At 36.5% G+C, this 21,671-nt stretch overlaps 1 protein-coding gene across 1 annotated transcript in view; it reads right to left on the minus strand.

Annotated features, from left to right (window-relative positions):
* Window positions 1-1,578: 1,578 nt before the first annotated feature.
* The window catches only part of LOC128864970 (uncharacterized), a 29,311-nt gene continuing 9,218 nt past the window's right edge, over window positions 1,579-21,671 (minus strand). Inside the window, exon 2 of the mRNA XM_054104795.1 lies at window positions 1,579-1,943. Coding sequence (XP_053960770.1) covers window positions 1,921-1,943 — 23 coding nt within the window. The 3' untranslated portion in view covers window positions 1,579-1,920. The remainder of the gene's footprint in view (window positions 1,944-21,671) is intronic.

Below are 21,671 nucleotides of genomic sequence, written 5' to 3' on the forward strand. Positions count from 1 at the left end.
GAAAGAGACGTACGCAGGATTTTTTCGATATTTTGTTTTTTCGCGAAATGGTGCACGTTTGAACAAAAAGTTACAATTTTCACTATAAAGAACGACATAAAATTGTTGATTAAAAAAAAAAACTATGTAATATAAATAAAAAATCCTACGTACGTCTCCGGAGAAAGGTATTTCGAATGTATTGTCAAAATTTCGTAAGAATCGGTAAAGATTTGTTCGAGTTATGTCTTCGGCCAGTTTAAAAAAAGTGATTTCGAGAAAAACGCGTTTAAAGTTGTAAGTAGCGTTCGGGGCATACCTGCGAGGCACTGCCGTCGAATGAAAAATTTGGGCATTTAGACATTTTTGCTGGCATCCCTCATTTGGTATATTATTTCTAAGACCCTAAAGCACCTTTTAAGACAAAAAAAAATTTTTCGATTTTTTTAAAATTCTAGACCAGCTTCCCCCCTTAACCCAGTCGTCCATGCACCCCTGGTAGGCCGACGAAGGGATGGCCTTCAGCTCCTTCGTCTCATTCTCTTTGATCTCCTCTATCGACTGAGATCTCCTTCCTGGAAAACAAAACGAAGTCGCACGGGGCCATATCAAGCGAATACGGTGTTTGCTCCTCGATGGTATTTACTTGGTGTTTGGTCAAATAATCCAACACAACTTGGGCTCGGTGCGATGGAGCGTTATCATCGTACAAAATCCAAGAATTGTTTGCCCAAATTTCCGGCCGGCCAGGCAGACACTAATGATCTGAAAGTGACAGATGTTTATAGCTCTAATTCCGCCTGTTTTGGTCTCATAATTTGGAAACTGATGCCTTTGAACTCGCTCAATCGGCTTCCTAAAAAACTCGCCCTAGCCTCTTAACAAAGTATCGCTCACGAATGTAAAAGAAATAAAACTCGTACAAAGATATTAACCCGGCATGAACAATATATTTTTGACCTCGTCTAGAAGTATTGCCACAATAAAAATCGTTTGGGAATGTACCTGTAAAATATACAAACTTCGTTAGGTGATAGTCTTAACCTGCTATTATGCTTTTATGGAATACAAAATAGTATCATAAAAAACTCTCTCGGCCTTCATAAAAAACTTCATGCGTCTCCAAACCAAAGTAGCAGCACTCGCGAATTCAAAATAAATTATACTTCCATAGTTATGTTAGCTCATAAGCCTACTTTCCTAAAAACTGTTCCACAGGCATTGCCTTTCAAAGACTTAATTTCGCCTCGCTCGCTCTTAAGAAGTAAAGAGTGGTATATTTATGCTCGCTCGCGAGTTTTATTTTCCATCAATTAACGAATTATCGCACTTACCTTAAAAATTTCGTGAGTTCAAAATGCAGTTGGTACTTGTATACAGTTGTATGTATGTCCTTAAGTTGCTGCTTTGCTAGCCGCTTGCCAATTCGGTTCACTTTTACAATTAATAATAAAAATTTGAGGGATTTACACCAATTATTTACTTAGTATACCGTTTGTTGTTTTTATTTTTCTTCTTTTTTCTTCGTAAAGCAACACAATTTTTTAGCTATTTACATTTTTTTCTTTATTTGAGTATAAAACTTTTCAGATTCTCCACTTGAATGTGCAATTTGAAGTCTTTATCTTTTTTTTTTTTTTGAATTTCTTACTGCACTCTGTAAACCGCACACACTTTTTATGCTTTCAATCTTCTCGTTTCACTACTTAATCGCACCAGTTGCTTTGAGTTTTCAGCACTTACAGAATTTCGTGTACAAATATTGCTTTTATGCGCCTAAGTTTAATTAAGTAATTCGTTAAGAATGTAAATATTATTGTACAAATAAGTTACTTGATTTCTTCTCGTAGAAAATTTACATGCACACCCGACAGGCGATAGTTAATGGGCGTGCGAGGGGATTCTTAAAGCATTTGCAGCGGACTTGAAATTCTTCACATTTCAGTTGATGTTTTCGTTTTGGTCTGTAATGAAAGAAGAAAATAATTTTAAATTTATGGCAAATCATATTTCATTTAGTGAATGTTAAGAAGTTAATTGTAACCCTTCTCAATTTTTTTTTTTTTTTTTCAAAACCCATTGCCAAATTTAACACCAACTTAATCATAACCATAAAAATGAGCACAAAGCATTTTGTTTGAATGGTCAGTAAATGGGGCAGAAAACAAAAAAAAAAAGAATAAGCGAAAGTGGAGACTTGCACGCGAATTTGTGTTGGTTTAGAACAAAACAAAAAAATGTTGTTGATTTGCCGCTTAGCAACAAGTTGTTCGGCTAGGCATTTGACCGCAGTGTACTCGGACAGCTGTTCGCTGAACTGTTTCGGCAACAACAAGAAACACATAGATAAAACAATTGGCACATTCAGAACACAAGTCAACTAAGAGCATCAAATGTACTGCATACAAACACATACATACATACGTACGTACATGAGTACATGCCCGTTTGTAGACTCAACGTAAGAAAGCGTATTTAGAGAAAACGCGCGCGTTGGCTCATTTTTTACGCTGGCCAACTTCATACAAAGGCTGTCCACGGCTTGAATTTTGTTTCATGTCAGACTGACTGACACCCCAGTCACAGCTAGAGTAGATGTGCCTATAATATTTATGGCACTATATTTTAATAAACGTAGTGCGCACTAGTAGTATTAGAAATTTGTTCACAGAACGCTTAATTGTAACAGAGTAACGCCAGCGGGGTAGCTATAGGCATATGGATATCATTTTTTTTAGATTTATGAGAAATTGATTACGCCTAGTATTTTCATTGGCCTGTGCAAAGCACATATAACTCGAGCTAAAATTGAGTTTTCCTGGCAAGGCGTGGTGCTCATGTGACTTTTAGTACAGAGGCGGTTGGTATTGAAAATTTTCATGCAAAATAAAAATAAATTCGAATACAAGTAAAGAAAATTTTAGTATTTACAAGTAAAGAAAGTTTTATTATTTACGTATGATATCAAAACTCAAAAAAACAAAAACAATAAGACTCATCCAACTCCACCAAGTTTCATGAATTTAATCGTGTTAGACATGATTAGAAGAACTAATAACCCTTGAGTGATTCCTTGTCAAGTGATCTAAATATTTTGGGCATTGTTATCAATTCTTTCGAAACTTGTTTTATTTTTGGACTTAAGCATGCAGAAAATATTTAAGTTGTAAGCCGAAAAAAATTTTAAAAGATTTAATAATCTTAAGACTTATTCAGTTTCGAAAATTTTAGTGTAGACTATAAATGGAATATCTATTTATGATATACAATATATTTTTATAAACTTGCTTGTCAATTTTTTTGAAAAATATTTTCTTTGAAAAAACATTGTAGAAAAACAATTTTATTTATGAAATATATAATTAAAAAACTAAATTTAAAGAAAAAAAATACATTAAGCTTGACATTTACTCAATTTTTTAAATTTAAAATTAAACAATTAAAAAAAATTATCGAGAATTAAAATTATATTTTGAAGTGAAAAATCTATTGTATTATTAATATAGATTTTTTGTGTTGTTTTTTTTTTTTAATAAATTTTTTATTTTTTTCTAATTTTTTTGTTAAATTGAGATTTATTAAAACTTAAATAATATAAAAAATTTTTGCAGAAATAAGTTTTATTGTTCGTTAAAACATTTTTGGAAAAGTAAATTATTTTTGTTGAAATTTTTTTTTCATTTTTGATATGCCACTCCCTAAATTTTTTTTATTTGCTTAGTTGTTTTGAAAATTTTGCTACATATTTCTTTGAAGTGAAATATCTATTTGTGATACATATTTTTATAAATTTTGTTTCTTAATTTTTTAGAATTAAAATGTTTCAAAAAAATTGTAAGAAAAATATGTGTATTATAAAAATTATTATTAAAAAACAAAAAAATTAAAAAAAAGTTATGTCTATATTTAATCAATTTTTCTTTATTTTTCTAGAATAAAATATACTTTCAAAAAATTTTAATTATAAAAATTATTGTGAAAAATAAATAATTGAAAAAAAATCTATTTCTGATATATATTTTTATATTTTTTTTTTTTGTAACAAATTTTGGGAATCAAGTATACTTAAAAAATGTTTAGAGTAAATATTTATATTACAAAAATTATTATTAAAAAGTAATTTATTTAAACGAACATTAACAAATATATTTTTTTTAGTTGAGATTTATTAAAGAAAAGATAATTAAAAAAAATGTTGTAGAAAAAGTTTTTTTTTTTGTTGAAAGTGTTTAGATAAAATATGGTAGTTTTGAATTCCTGTTGGAAAGTTTTAGAAAAAAAAATGTTGTAATTTTTTCAGAACTATTTCCTCAGATTTTTTTCTTATTTGCTTAGTAATAGCTAAGAACATATTCTGTAACTACTGCAAGTTTTATAAAGGTGTCCCCATAACGTTATACGTCTTTACATTTTTCCACAAAATAAGGGACCTAGAGTTTTTGCCACAAATGGTATTTTTTAAGAGAAGCCTTGTCATGGAAGAAATACGCTCGGAGGCTTGACATTTCCTGCCGAGAGGCGACCGCCATCAGAAAAATATTTATCTGTCATTTGGTATTTCTAGGTTCTGATTTCGAAACGCCGGCTGAAATTGAGCAATAGCCTGGGTTAAGTTAACTTTGACCGCATCGGTCGTTTGAAGTTAACTAGTATATACCCTCGACTTATCGTACGGCCAAATCGCACGATCTTGGCGGCTTCAATGCCACTCAAGCAAATCGTTCAGGGGAAAGTTTTTTGATTACTATGTGATTTTCAATCATCAAACTTGCATTAGCCACTTAAACATAAGATTTGGCACACATCCGTATTAGGAAAGTTTAATTTATATATATTGTAATATAACAAGTTTTACAGGTTGGAGTGATGCTGCAGCTTATTTTCACTCAGTGCGGAGTAGTAATAGAAGGAATAAGATATCGTGTCCTCCCTCCTCCACCTATTTGCAGCTTCTACAGCACCTTCAGACTTTTTACATGTTCAGTGACCTCTCCGATGTCAGTGGTTATATCTTCACAAACCTTGTACCCGTTTTCAGCTCGATTTTGGCCACATCTGCCTTGAAATTCGTAAAGCCTTGTTTTTCACATCTTTCAACAATTCCACTAAGTTCCAGTAGCCGTCTGCTTGGCTGCACCTTGCTTCGAATTCACAATTGTCGTGACCTAAGGGAGATGAAGTCTGTTCTGCCTGGCCATATCCTTCAGAGATGAAAAAATTAAGTACTCGCTTGGAAACATCAAACTATCTCTTTGGAACTGTCACGTGGAGTACGCAGCTGCTTATTTATTCTATGAAGCTGGGACTTTTTGCATAAAAATTCCTGTCAGCAATCAAGCTTAGTGCATAGCACTCAGTGCTGCTTGGAAGAAAGTTAAAATTTTGTAGTAGGTATATTATTTTATACTGGGTTATTTTTGTCAAAAAAAGGGTAACACAAGTTTACATTCTAAAAGAACTAAGTGCAGCTTTATAATCGGAATAAGGCTTTGCTCGGTGTAGTTCTTACAGCCCAACTTATGATGGTCCATCGAAGTCTCCACAGTGTTCCTCACAAAAAGCAACATCATTGGGCACAAGCAACCACAATCCCCCCCCATTTATCCCAACCACAATTCGTTTCTAGATGTAGTAAAGTTACAATAACATTCCACAAGAGTGAATAGGGAACCTCTCTTTAAGGTGTTCATCCAATCATCTACCATCGAACTAATGAAAAGCGAATGCTGACTGTGTTAGTATTAAAACCTTCATGTGAAGGAGCGAAATCAAGACCAATTGTCACTTTGTGTTGCATTGGTATAAGCGAGTCAGCACTGCCCTGAAACAGTTTGCTCTGGAATAATTCCAAACTGGTTCAATTTACTACCGGCTGAGTACTCCTGTATGCATTTATGCTCTTCTCCACCCATGTGAATCTCAGGAATTCATGTGTTTACTAAATCCTTTCGGGACATGGCCAAATTAATTTCCCACGCCGACAGGTCTCTCCAACTTCTCTTAGCCAACGCTGAGCTATTTGAATTGAGCAAAGTTGTAGTTGGTGGCAAAGTTGAACATTTTTTTATATACAATATATTTATTTTTCTGTTTTTTAGTTGCTTAATGTCAAGTAAGCAAAACTAAAAACAAAAAAAAAAAAAAAAAATTACAAAAATACAAAAATTACAAAAAATTGCAAAAAATAGAATATTCGTATGAACGTCAAACAAAGTTAAAACGTGTAGATAAACGTGTGCCGCCAGTGTACTTATTAGACAGAAATAGACATAAAGTAATTGATGGCCGCCATTCGTTGTAGACGGCACAGAAAATTATTGTCATTCCACAATAGAGGATTTATTGATTTTTTTTGTTGCAATTTTTTCTGATTGTATTTTACTTGGGACAAAAAATGCTATATTTCTTTTGTTATTGCTTTTAATATGAATATCCGTCCATTTTTTTAAGGAATAAGTGAAACAAAAATGATCTTGAAGTGTAAGAAAATTTCTATTTACCTTTAATGTATATTCTTTTCAATTAGTAAAATTCAGAAATTTGCAGTCAGTTATAATAAAAAATAAAAAGAAATATCTCAGCTCTTTTATCATTGTGAATGAATAACTGGAGTTAATCTGACTCTAAAAGCCATTTTCTCACTTAACCACAAAAGTAAGCTTAAGTAACCAAGTTAATAAAGAATTCTTAATTTTAATTGTCAGCTTTCTATCGCTCTGAGGGTAATTTTCTCATTTAATCACTAAAGTGAGCTTTAGTAACCCGACCAATAAACTATTCTTAACTTTAACTATTAATTTTCTTAACTTTTAGGCTTTGTAATGCGGCGAACAAAACCACCATAAACAATTCCACTTTGATATACTAATCTTTACTTTAAAACTAATTACAAATTTTAACCGGCTCATAAACTAATCCCTAATTATATGAGCTTTAGTGTTTGAGGTTATATAGTAATTTAAAGTCAAAAAAGTTCGTCTATTTGCCCATAATTATTGCTGGTAAATATTTCTGCAATTATTTGACTGCTAAAACGAACATCAATTTCACATTAGCAAATCGCTAATGGTGCACTAATTATAAATATGACCCATACATACGCAGTAATCGGCATACAGTAACGGACATAAAAATGCGTACAAGTAAAAGCTGGCAATTAAAGCGCTTTTAGATTCCGTGGGAGGTTACTTTCTTTTTTATGAGCAGGAAAATGGAATGGCCTCTGTAGAGACTTCACTAAAGAAATTTCATGCATTAGTTTTCACGCTTGATTCTCGTAGTTATACCAACGAAGTTTTGCTCTATCTTTCCACAATTCCTTTTGCTATCGGTTAAAGTTTAAAATGTTCTACTCAAATTGTAAATAGAAACTTGTACTAAAGATCCGCTCAGACCTAAAGCTCCTGCAGAGAAAAGAAAAAGTGTTAATTTTGAGAGAAGAAGAAAAGCCGTAGTTTACACTGTACGACAATTTTATGGCAAGTCAAACCAGAGCAGATTTTGAACATATTTTCAAAGAGTACACCTTTCCAATAATAAAACCCTCGACTTTTTGGCGGTCTTTTAAAGTTTTCATTTCCCAACCAAGTTGTTATCAAAAAAGTGGAAAAGGTGACTAAAATATAAGAGATGAAATGCAATTTCCCATAACCGAAATGCAAAGTGGCTGCCCTATGTCCCCGATACCCTCACGAATTCCATCTCTGAGGAAACTATTCCCGTAAAAGATCAAAAACCATAAAAAAACGTTAATCATCTCTCGATAGCGCAATCCATTCATCTGTCACATGTTATTGGAAAACCCTTTATAAATGCCTGAGTGAAATCGCAGGCTTAGAGACATACATTTCAATCCATTAGCGCACACCTAAAGGGGTCCTTTTAGTCCTTACTTCAAGCAACACCTAAAACCAACCAACAAATTTGTAAGGTCGTTAGATTATTCAAATGTTCTAGAAAGTTATTCTGCGGAAAATTGTCATAGAGGGTTTCTTAGGCGCCAATGTAAAAGTCTCTAAAAAATAAAAAAAAAAATTGTGCCAAAAAGAAATAACAATCACACTCAACTTGAACAAGTAAAATAATCAGATGTGCAAAAATCGAAATACCGAAGGGCGTCTCAGAAAGGTTAGATCTATGGATGCTGAAAAGATTAGGACAGAGTTCACATCTGATCGAGGCACCAAAATTTATGCAAGAAAAATGTTTCAAATACTTTAAAATGCTAATTTTACTAGCCAGCATCTTCCAAAACATACACTTCTGTTAGCGAAAATGCGCTTATAATAAACCTTGAACAATTACCACACGCGCAAAAAAGCTGGGTTTACCATTTAAGCCCCATTGAAGAAGCTGTGGGAACCTTTGAGAGAAGTAGACGCTTGAGCACTTTCTCTGTAAATGTCCGGAGTTGGCAGGTAGACAAGTAGGGTCATTGGGTGTGCCTTTCTTCGACAGCCCGGGGGCAGTGTTCCAACCCAAATTTGTCAACCTTTTCTTTACATCAACAGCTCGGGTTGGCTGAAGTTATCTACCCGTTGGCGGTCTCATAATGGCATCAAAACGGCGTTGTAGTACTGCTTGCGTAGTGCCAGAGTGGCCATTTCATCTACCTACTTAGGGAAAATGCATCAAAAATGTCCACTTATTGCCTAAAAAACACCAACATTCAACCACAATTGATTGGAGAAAAACGCTTTCCTTAGACTGGAGCAAATTAGACAATTTTTTTTGGCGATGCTACTGAAACTGGTGAAGGCTTGACCGACTATTGTGTTCAACGCCTCGTTGGGTGAGGTGAAAGCCGAGTAGTCTGGGTGCTTTTCCAGTTATGCTATAAGGCAGCTGACGCGAGTAGATGGAACAGCAACCATTTCCGAACTGAACAGTAACCGAATATCAGCATTTGAAATGCATTTTCGCAAGGATGTGAGCTTTTACGAATATTCTGCGCCCTATCTTCGTGCCAAATTGGAGGGTGTGCAAGATAATCACATGGGAAGTTGTGATTTTTTTGTCTATTTCCGAACATTTTTTAAACGATTTCCCCATCAAATTTTTGTCTGGAGTCCTTATTGAATTTGCCCTGAAATGAGTTCTAAGTAATGCAGCGAATAATTTTTTTTTTTCGTTTTCTTATTTTTATGCCCGCGACTGTACAACTAGTACCGAAAAGTTTATGTGCATGTGTTTACTGAAACTTCTGCATACGCGCCACATGATTTATTGATGTAGTCATAGATTTTCACTGAAATGATGCAATCAGCAGAGCCAAAAATAGCCGTTTGTAAATATTTATTTGAAAGCTAAAAGTTGAGGCAGGTCCATTAAGTAGCGCGTAAAACCAAATTGACGAAAGAAAATTGTTTGTTACACGTTTTCGTTTTCAGTTTTAGGAAAGGGATCTTTGCGTGATTTATGGTACATATATTTGTTTGTATGTACTCGTACGAAGAAAGGAGAAAGTGATGAATATTTGCTTTCACTTTGGATACATAGACTTTTTCTTGCCTTGTAATGTCCATTGTATTTCGTACTATGGAATACGTAAAGTACAACGATAGTACTGGATGTCATTAGCGGAGTGGGGTAGATGCCTCCTGACTCACCTTGAAGGTGGCTTAGCCTACAGAAAAGGCCCTTATGGATGGGTCTACGATAGCAACCCAATTGGAATTGTTTGCTGAGCATTTTCTTAATCAGAAGCATAGTAGATTCGTTACGGGGAAGTTGCAGGGGTGCCACCAGGAGACAACCCGAGATAACTCCACTGCGAATCACTAAGTTATGATGTTGCTTTGGTAAACTTCGAGGAGCCGTGGATGTTCAGTTGTGGTGCTTGATAGAGATACCAGCGTATAATATAAAGTGGAAGTCGTGGAGTATAAGTACACCTGAAGGCGAGAGTAACATGTAACCACAAATCATGTGAACCTCACCCAGCATGTATTAAGACTTCAGAAGGTCTTAAGATGGCACCATCCTTTGTACTGATTACAGCAAACCGAGGTTGAGTTCGGGCGAAGCCGTCTTTGGCGAACGCAGCAGAAATAAACTTTAGGTGCATGGGTAGGCTCCATGCGAGCTCTAAAAAGAAGTGTCGGGAATATTCCTGCTGCACAGAGCTGTTCGAGTGTGACGGCAACGAAAATGAACGGCAAGCGAAGAAAATAATAATTTCTAATATATCTATGTTGCTCAATACCAGCAGCGCCGAGCCGTTCGATACCAAACAAGGTTTCAGACAGGGTCACACTTTACTTCTTTAACCTGATGGTGGAAAAGATAATGCGAGCCGCAGAATTTAATTGCCCAAGCACAACTTTTTAAAAAGGGCATTCAGTTGTTAGCGGATGCCGGTAATACTGACATCATCGGCTCTAATATCCACGCTGTTAGTTCTGCCTTTTCCAAACTGGATAAAGAGGCAAAGCGAATGGGTCTGGTGGTGAACGAGGACAAACGAAGTACCTCCTGTATCCAAAAAAACAGTCGGCGCACTCGCGTATCGGCACACACAACACTGTTGACAGTTATGATTTCGAGGTTGTAAGAGACTTCGTTTATCTAGGAACCAGCATTAACACCGATAACAGTGTCAGCCTTGAAATCCAACGTAAAATCTCTCTTGCAAACAGGTGCTACTTTGGACTAAGTAGGTAAATGAGTAGTAAAGTCCTCTCTCGACGAACAAAACTAGCACTCTACTAGACTCTCTCTCATCATGCCCGTCCTGATATATGAGGCAAAAGTAGTGTAGGAGAGAAAGATTCTGGCAAGATTTTTGGACCTTTGCATGTTGGCAACGGCGAATATTGCAGGCGATGATACGATGAGCTGTATGAGCTTTGCTACGACATAGACATAGCCCAGCGAGTAAAGATCCAGCGGGTACGTTGGCTGGGTCATGTCGTTCGGATAGATACAAACGCTCCGTCTCTGAAAGTATTGGATGCGGTACCAGCTGGTGGTTACAGAGGAAGAGGAAGGCCTCTTCTGCGTTGGAAAGACCAGGTGCAAAAGGCTTCACGTGGTGCGTCCAACTTAGCTCGAGAAAGAAACGACTGGCGCGCTTTGTTAAACGCAGCCCAAATCACTTAAGCGGTTATCCCGCCAATCAATAATATGAGGAATATATCCACATTAGGATGATCTAAGCAAGAAAAAAAAAAGAATTCTTACCCTATATTTGTTCGTTGGCCAGAAAAATGAGACTAACTATTATTACTCTTTCAGTATTTACCAGTGCCGTCAACGCTTCGAAAATTGTTATCGAATGTAGATGGCAAAAATGCACTTTTCCGTAAATTTGGTATCAAATGTTTACAGATCGATATCTGTTCCTTCCGATCGATATCGATGCCGATATCTCTTTCTTAAATTTTTCTTCATAAAAGCCCAAAAAATTAAAAAATACAATAATCATAATAATTTTAACTGATATAAGTCACCGCTTGGTATTTTTCATCAAGCCACTTGACTCCTTCAGGTTATTTTCTTCGAGAATATTTCAATTCAACTGGGTACACCGATAAATCAGAAACACTTCACTCAAATCAGTATTTATTGCCGCAAATACAGCCTGATTTACAACGAGAAGTCTGTGAAAATGGCACATCCAGTTGCTCAAAATCATATGAAAACATTAATGCCATAAAACTAACTGTCAAATGTAGTAAATTTAATTGGCATTAAAAAACATTTCTTGCTATTTTATTTCCATTAAACTTCTGCGCCTCCAAAAAACTAAACACTTTTTATTATAAGCGAATACAATTTTGGTTGCCCATGAAAAAAGTGATTGCACTTTGCTTTTTTGAATTACACTCCATATTTTCTCACTTCGTAAGAGCCTCATTCATTTTAAAATAACTGTAAATAACTGCAACCGCACTCGAAAAACACCGACGCACTATTGACCAACAATTTTAAGCGCTGATGTGTGACAGCTCGAGAGCAGCAAAAAAGGCAAAAAAATAATATTAAAAAAAAAATAATTAAAAAATAACAAAGAGGTGAGGAAAAATTCAAAGGGCCTTCCAAAGCGCAAATGTAAAATAAAAATTTTTTTTTATGATATTTTTTAAGTAAGATTTTTCGTAATTTTTTGTTGTTAGTTTAGTTGGGTTTTTTTTTTGTGTTTTGAGTGGCTATTATTTGTGTTTGCTTTCACGTCGACTACGCCTTTCTTGTTTATAAATATTTCATTTGAAATGTGCGAATGGCAGGTACTCTATTTTGTATGTTTAGTATTTCATGCTAAAAGATTATTTTGGAAAAAAGTGTCGCCATTCATATTTTATATTAAAGCACGTACGATATAAGTGATTTTTCGTTAATTTAATTACGTGCTATTTATTTTGTATATTTGCTTATATTTTTATATGCGTGTATGTATGTATGTATGGGTGTGTGTATGTTTGTGCAGTGCATTGTTTAATTCAGTAATACACTTACTGAAAATTAGTGCAAATGGAAAAATTTTATAAGAAAAAAAAAAATCTGAAAAAAAATTATTTCGTTAACAGCAAAAAATTTAATTAACTTTTTCAAAACATTCATTTAAACTCCCCTCAACTGCAGCGTTTGCTTGCCCGCAAGCATTCACTGCAACTGTCTGTCAATCGTTGCGCGCTGCATTCGCTCACTCACTCACTTTATAATTACGCATAGTTTATTGCCCAATGGCTCAGCAGTTTTGTGGTCCAACGCTTTTCGGACGCTCAGATGCGCGCGGTCATTAGTTGGACATGGTTTTGTTGTTTTTGTTTTTCGTGCTACTTTTTTATTATTATTTAATTACATTTTACTAAACCTTGTTCAAATTTTTTGTTATACTTTTGTTGTTGTATATTTTCATTCACTCACACTGTCAATTGTTCGTGCATTGCTGCATTTAAGCAATTAAACCATATTTGACCTTTTCCAATTGCCATCCAAGCCAACAAGTCATTTTAGCTTCAAACACCACCACTGTCGGCTGTCCACTGAGTAGGTGAGTGAGAGCAAAGTGGAGTGCGGGTTGCCGAGGAGGAGGACTGCAAACAATTTGCCAGAAAAAAGGCAAAGGCAACATTTTGTTCGACACTTGATAAATGTGCACAGCGATTAGCGAAACCCCCTAAATGAATGCGCAAAATGGAATGGCGATACAAAAGAGGAAATACAGTACACATAGACGGTCAGGCAATGCAAACAGGCAAAGCAAAGCCAAAAACATCAAATGAAATGTGTTGAAATAAAATATTAGAAAAAATTGCAGAAATGCAGCAAATAAACTTTAGTGCTGGAAAATATTTTTAAATAAGGATTTTGCAGCATATTTTATTAATTTACTGCACTAAATGAAGTTTGCGGTGTTGCGCTTTGAATAACTTTTTTTCTTGTTTTATTTTTTACTTATCGTCTGGAAAAAATTTATTTAGTGGTTGAATATTTTAGCAAAGTTGAATTGTGTACATAAAAACCATTGCAAGCGTTCCTCTTACTGCTCCACATATATGTACAGTTGCGTACATATACTTAAGAACAGTAGAGAATTTGTACTTATTGCTATAGCGCTTTCACATATGAAAAATATTTTGTAATTGAAAATTCATAACAAGCACAGAGAAATTGGAAATCCAGGAGATTTAGGGGCTCCTAAAACACTCAGGCTAAAAAGCCCATTGTATTTAGAGCTCTGCAAAGAGGGTAGATAGTCAAGGAGTGAAAGAGAAAAGTATCAGAGAAAGAAAGAGGAAAGAATAGAGACAGAGACAAAGGTGGCAAGTCATGTGAGAATTTCCAGATTCTTTGACAAATCTGTAGATATCGTCCAGTTTTCTTCTTCTTCTTAATTGGCGCGATAACCGCTTACGCGATTTTGGCCGAGTTTAACAAAGCGCGCCAGTCGTTTCTTTCTCGTGCTTACCGGCGCCAATTAGACACACCAAGTGAAGCCAAGTCCTTCTCTACCTGATCTTTCCAACGCAGAGGAGGTCTTCCTCTTCCTCTGCTACCACCAGCTGGTACCGCATCGAATACTTTCAGAGCCGGAACGTTTGTATCCATTCGGACGACATGACCCAGCCAGCGTAGCCACTGGATCTTTATTCGCTGCGCTATTTCTATGTCGTCGTAAAGCTCATACAACTATCGTTCCATCGCCTGCAATATTCGCCGTTGTCAACGTGAAAAGGTCCAAAAATCTTGTGCAGAATCTTTTTCTCAAACACTCCAAGCGTCGCTTCATCGGATGTTGTCATCGTCCAGTTTTAGAGAACGAATATTACTCACTCTCACGACATCGGAATCCAAAACTCGTGGCCGTGCTCTAGCAAAGGCAGGGCACTCACAGAAAAAATCCTCAGTGCCATCCGCCTCTTCCAAGCATGACAGGCACATTGGGTCCTCAAAGATTCCAATGGTGGTCATATGCTGACCCCATGGGTTGTGTCCTGTAATGATACCGTCCGTCAATCGAACGTCTTTCCTTCTAAGTTTTAGTAGAAATTTCGACAGTTTTCTATTCAAAACACTTTGCAGCTCTGTAGCGTTCTAGACCGGACCATCGCTCTTTATGTAGATTGCATACATAATCGCTGATCCAATTCATGAATCCTGCAGAGCTGGTTCCGATTATTGGATCTTGCCCTTGTGCGGAAACCGCGACCCACGGTTGGCCAATTCATCGGCAATTTCGTTTCCTTGAACACCGAAGTGTCTTGGAACCCATATAAGTACAAGCCTGTTTTGCGAGAGAATTAAGCTTCTTTTTACATTCTTGAACAATCTTTGAGGTTTGCTTCGCATTCTCCAGGGCCTTCAGTGCAGCCTGACTGTCACTAAAAACTCCAATCTGTTTCCCGCTCCATCTTCTCTCGATTATCCATTCGGCTACTTTCAGGAGGACAAAAACTTCCGTCTGGAAAACAATTGCCATTTCCCCCATACCATAGCGATACTTATTACTATCGCTTAAGTACCATTCGGCTCCAGACCTTATTTCATTCCTGGACCCATCGGTGAAGAAAATATCCGTCAAGCCTCCCTGAATATATTCTGGATTGCTGGCATCAAATTTCCCTCCAAATGAAACTGTGGGTAGCAGGTCGGTTTTAGGTGCCAAAAACAGTGGATACTGGTCAGATAGCAACTTAAGGACTTCTCTGTGTCCCGAAATTCCGTTTTCGTGCCAGAAACCATATTTATGGAGTCGACACATTGCTTTTATTGCTTCCTGTTGTATCTCAAGATCCAGGGGGAGCAAATCAAGCATAGCATTTAGGGCATCACCAGAGGTTGTACTCATGGCACCCATAATGCATAAACATACACTTCTTTGCAACCTGTGTAGTTCGCGGATTGTGGACTTAATCATGCTCCCTCGCCACCAGACCACAGAGGCGTAAGTGATGATTGGTCTGGTAAGTGCTGTGTATTTCCATAGGACCACAGCAGGTTTCTGTGGTCTATCACCTGCTGCGGTTAGTATAAAAGAATGTGTATGTATGTATAAATGGTTTTTACACCCTCTATTGCGTGTTTGGGCAACCACAACCTCCTATTTGTGGTTGAGGTTTTTCAACAAATGTAGGGTCCTACAGATTTAAGCCGACTCCGTGAGGCAAATCATTTTTATGAGAAGCTTTTTCATGCCAGAGATACACTCGGAGGTTTGCCTCTGCCTGCCCGGAGGCGCCCGCTATTAGAAAAAGAAATAATATAGGACTGTTTTTAAGAACTATATCTCTCGCCACTGAACCGACCAGCCAAAGAATTTATTGGAGATTTTTTACGCAATTACAGCCATAACAATCGAGCATATGAGATTGAAGCATTCCTGAAGAGCTTAGGAGATCTGTGGGTCTGTGTGAGGGTGCAGGGTTGAAAATAGTCGACAGAGACGACATTCCGCGTATACCTCGTGCTAAGGTGCGTGTAGTCAGCACGGTAAAATCGGAAGTCTCTCTGTTGCATTTTCAGCGACAACATTCTGACGTCCCTACAATGGATTGGAAACTGCTCAGGAAAACCGGATGTGAACTGATCTCAGGACCTTAAACTCCAAATTAACAAGAAGGCCGAGGACTTGTTGTACCGTCGCTTCGGCAATATGTTTTGCGGCACGGATAGAGTACACCTGCGCCTTAAGAAACGACACCTTAAAGATGGCAACGAAAACACTCTGGAGGCCGGGAAAGTAGAGAGATACCTCACATCAGAATCCATGTTGAACGCTACTCTCACACTTTATAGTGAAGATACGGAAACAAGAGAGCTTGATTCGGATGGAGAGTGGGCAAACAGCCTTTCTATGCCACAGAGCACTGATCCAAATTGAGTTCTGCAGATCAACCTCCACCACAGTAGGACGGCATCGGTGGAACTGCTTCCCGTGCTTGCGGAAGGTGGCTACGATGTGGCTCTAAGCCAACAAGGTAAGGATTAGAGTCTAACAATTTTGAACTGTTCTTCTCACCTGTGGTAAAGAAGACTAGATCTGCCATCTTAGTGCAGAATAGTGCAGAATAATAGTTCTTACTTTATTCCTAGACTCCGTACTAGGATGATAGCGTTAGAGGTGGACGAGGGACCAAATATCTGCTCTTCCTGCTACATGACCCATGACCTCAAGGCGCCACCCATGGAACTACATTACCTCATGAGAGAAGCTCACCGGCGGGAACTAAAAGTTGTGGTCCAGAAAAATTTCCACATAATTTTATTTGCTTTGAGAAGCGAAATGTTACGCGAATGCGTTAAAATCTCGCGTACTCAACTTTCAAATAAAGAGGAACATAGTCCGGTCTGACCATAGTAGTTTAAAGCAAACACAACGCCTAGTTCTTGGTCCGCCAGCTCTATTGCTCTCCTCGATAGAACCAGTTTCTTGAACTTTCTTCACCAACCTTTGAGTTTTCGACTCTTTCGTACGATTATTATCACCAAAAAATACGAACTTTTGCGTTATGCTGTTCCTAAAGATCAACCATTTTCATAATAAGCTTCAATTATTTTACCGCGTCGTTCTATCTATCGGGCACCATTTAGAAATTATTCACTACTGACATCTAAGCGTCAGTTTTGAAATACCCTTTACTAAATTTGATAGCTGAATTCTTGTTGTCCTAGAAAAATGTTGATAGAAATGGCTTTCGGTTCTAGTTTTATAATTCACGTTTATTACCCTCAGTAATTGGTTACTACAAAAACCTACCAATGACGTCACAAAATCAATTCTGTATTAGCCACTTGTTAAATTTTAAGTTACGGCAATGCAATTCGCATCTATTGGAGGATTTTTGAAGTGAAACCTCTTAAGCGTCGATGGACGATCGAGAATGGAGAGTAAAATTGCAAGGCCATACAACGTTTTGCGCATTTCGTTCCGCGAGAGAGAAAAAAGATATAACGTAGAGAAAAAGGGGAGAGAGAGCTATACCTTATATATATAAGTTAGATACACTTTAGGCTATTTTTCCTTGTGATTGCTAATTTCTAGTGAGAAATAACACTGCCTACTTTTTGACACTTGTTTGTTGGTGCAAACTTGTAGGAAATATATATTTTGGTGCCTACTTTTTGGCGTTATATTTCCTTGGTGCCTACTGTTTGGGTCGTTTTTTATTAATAATTTTTTTGCCGTTTTTTTGTTTTGGTGCTTATTTCCGTTTCCTGGCTAGTGCTTGTGCGTACTATAAAGTGCTATCCATGCCGGCGTCGGATTTATTGGTTTTGCCTTGCAGTAATTTGTGCCGTTGCTGCGGTCCTGAAATCGCTGCGCTTGTGCGGGTGATAAACACTCGGAGTAATGCGCGTTGTTGCCACGGTTTGTGTCCGGCGTTTACCTATACCGGTCGACTCTTCTCCGTTTTTTGTAAATTTTGTCTATTTGTATTCTCTGCAAATGTTGTGAATTTATTTAGATATATACTCTTTCTCCCTCTCTCTCTCTCTCTCTCTCTCTCGGGTCTCTCCCTCTCTCTCTCTCTCTCTCTCTCTCTCTCTCTCTCTCGGGTCTCTCCCTCTTTCTTTGTCTGCTTTGAAAGTTTCACTTCTGTTATGTGTACTACGCTACACGCACTTTCTTTCATCAGTACTCTACATTTTTTCTTGATATGTCAATATACTGGGCTTAAGAGATAAGTATGGAAGAAAAAAAATTTAGCAAATCGTTCTCATACTTATTTTTTTTGCAATATATCAAAAAACCAAAATAAATTTGAAAACACAGATGCTTTATAATCTGTCTCTGAAGACAGGAAGCTTTGAAAACTTTGGAATAATGAATTCCCAGTTACTAGTTTTGTCCGGAAAGAGAACGTCTATATTGCAGTCAAGGTTATCTTCCTGGTCTGTTAACCACAGCACTTCAGTTCGAGCCAGATTCTATTCAAGTTTGAGGCAAGAGCTTTGCCCGTCATCGGCAGCCTGTTAGACAGCCAAAGCCTCCAGAGGAAGCAGTTCTGTTCACTGAAAAAAATCTGAATGGATCTAGCCACTCGACAAGTAAGAAAATGTTTAAACTAGCATCGTGAGGTCTGCACTATTTCTAGGAAATATTGTGCTTGTGAAAATCTCGCGTACTCAACTTTCAAATAAGGAGGAGCATAGTGTAGTCTGATAGTTTAAAAGTTTCCAGTGTATGCGAAATTTTATTTGAAAATGATTTAATACTTTGTTTGATTAATCGTATAAATCACCACTTACAGTAGCTATAAAACTGTTACTAACTCGGCCGCCAGTGTCAACTTTTGGTATCTGCTGGTAGAAGAAATAAATTTAAAATCTCACCGCTAGTTGAAACACCCAGTATACGGGCATATGATTTTGCGACAAGATGAGTTGCTAAGTGTGCAGAAATGCTTTCAATCAACTTTGAAAAAAATATATATATATATTTTCATAATTTTTTTTTATAATTTTTCTCAACTCCGCCAAGAATTTAAAATAATTATCGCGCTCTGTATTTACGTTTGCGCAATTATTGTTGAGATAAATTATATAACTCTTCAAGAGTTTCAAGAGCTTTAACTGTGTTGTTATGTATTTTAACCACAACAACAAAAAGCAGCAAGAAAAAACGCAGCATAATAGACAGAACAAGAGAGTTGGCTTAGAAACAAGTTCGAGCTGGGTACGCACGCACAAGTGGCAAGACGGCAACAATGGCAACAATTGAAAAGAAGCAAAACAATAACAATAACAAGAGAATAGAGGAAATATGTTTGCAAGTACAGGGTGCGTCATCTTAAACTGGTCAATGGTATTTTTTTAGAAATTTCCCTTTTTTTTCAAAAGCCCATCAGAGTTTAACTCAATAAGTTTCCGAAAGCAATGTCGTGGCATACCGCTGTGCGCCGTGCGCTGCAGAGATTGTCAAAATCAATTCTATAATTCCATTGACCAGCTTGTACTGGCGCACCCTGTATGTATGAGATTGAACGTTGGAAACAACTTAAGCTGCGCTGCTGTTGCTGTTTTGGCTGCCGCATTGAAAAACAAGTTAGCGTGCCAAGCTGTGATACGAACATATGAGCAAACATACCTATGCATAATACTTACACACACATACATACTTACATACATATATATGTACGAACTCAAGTGCACATGTATGCATGTATGTGTATGTGTATACATATCCGCACCATTTGATGGACGACAAGTCGCAGAGGGTTCAAGCTGACCAAGTGGCCGAGGCCAATGTGGAGGCGCGCAAACAAAACAAATCTTCGAAGTTAGGCACATCGTAATCCAGAGAAGAATAAAATTAATTAAAAAATATAAATAAAAAGCGAAGAGAAATAAAATTTTAGAAAATACTAAATTTTTACATAAAGAAACCAACAGAATGCCAAATACACAATAACAACAATGGGGATAGCAACGACCAGCCTGAGCAGCGTTCAGCGAAAATCTTTGTTGTAATTGTACAAAGCAGCAAAAAGTTTCGGGTTTAAAGCAAAACATAATTTTTTTATTCGCCACAGTTAGATAAAAAGCCAAAATGTGTAGATGTGTGTTTGTGTTTTTGCTTGCTGCTGGAAGTGAAAGATGTCTGTAAAAAAAAAACTTCAATACCAAAAAAGAAAAGAAGTTTGGCAACTTTGCGCTGCTTTTTGGTTGCTGATATTCCAATCTTTCGGACTTTTTCCCCTACTTTTGATTCTTTTTGTGAAACTTGAAAATATTTAGAGCTGAGAAATATGCAGAAAGAAAGAAAATTAGCTCAAAAGTTCTGAGTAATACAAGAAGTGGGGAAATGCAAGTACAAATTCGGCCAAACTCGTATTGTAGAAAAAAGTTAGAAAATTTTGAATTCTCCGAATTATTATAGGCTAACTGAAATCGTTTGCATCTACGCTGCAAAAAATACTTTAGGAATTTCAATTTTCTAAATAAAATTTTTCTCACACTCATTACGAACAAAGCACCCATATAATTCACTTCTTCTTTATTAAAACCAAAAAAAAATTATATTGTAATTTTTTCAAAGCTTCGCAACTGCAATATGAACGGGTTTGAGCTCCTTAAAGAGGGCCCAGGTGGTAAAGAGGGTCCATTCCCATGGCAGCCGGTTCTACGTTACCGGAATGACTCGGGTTTTTCCCGACCAAGAGGTGCCGCCCCAGTAAACTATCCCTGTCTAGTGAACAGCCTTTTAGCTTAATTCTTGGCGCTTGCACTCCTTATTTGGGGTTTTGCCGAGCTGCTCCTCTGATTTATTCTGTGCGTCTTGATGCTCTTTCAATGAAGAACGATAGATGGTTCTTTTATGAGGAGCTTTTGCTTTATTTTAAATTTAATAAATAATAAATCTAATAATAATTTGTATAACAGCTTAACATAATAAAATGCATTAGGTATTCCTTGAGAGGGCATTTTACTGAAAATATTTGCACAATAGTGTCAAAAAATAATAAAAAATTTCCTAACCAGAATATAATTAAAATTCACTAGTTTCTATACACAAATGTGTTTAGTGGCTGCTTGAAATGGTTTCTACCGGATGCATAGTCGAAAAAGTTTGAACATTTTTAAAAATGTTTCAGATTTCATCTAGATCAGCAACCAATTTCTGAAGTTTCTGCATAAAAAATTATTGGCAACGCCAGTAAAAAAATGTGTTTTACTAACCATTTATCTGCATCACTCACAATCCAATACTTAATTCAACAGCGTAATTGGCTGCCACTTTAAAAATCAGGTAGCAACACATTAAAAAAATATTTTTCAAGAAAAAATTTCCTCTTCTATTGCTAAAAGTTAGATTACTTAATTTTTTAGGTGGCAACGCTATTCAAAATTATTTTTTTTTATTAAAGCCTTTCTAGTTCCCTATTGTGCAATACTCGCGATTTAATACCCAATTCAATGGCATATTTGGCTACTACTTTAAAAGTCAGGTGGCAACGCCACATAAAAATATTCTATAAAAAATTTTAATCCTGCATTTGAACACATTTCTAGCTGTTTATTCAATTTTTAAAATTATGCTTTTTTGTTTTCATTAAAACTTAGGTGGCAACGCCACGCAAACTAAATTTTTTATTAAAATCTTACTAATCTTCTATTGACTAATACTTACATTTTCTCACCTAATTTAACCGAATCATTAATTACGATTTGGAAAAAACACCGTTCAAATATTTAAGTGGCAACACCATTTAAAATAATTTGAATACTTAACACTTATCTATGGGTAA

The sequence above is a fragment of the Anastrepha ludens genome, chromosome 5 (genome assembly GCF_028408465.1).
Source record: "Anastrepha ludens isolate Willacy chromosome 5, idAnaLude1.1, whole genome shotgun sequence".
Taxonomy (NCBI): Eukaryota; Metazoa; Arthropoda; class Insecta; order Diptera; family Tephritidae; genus Anastrepha; species Anastrepha ludens.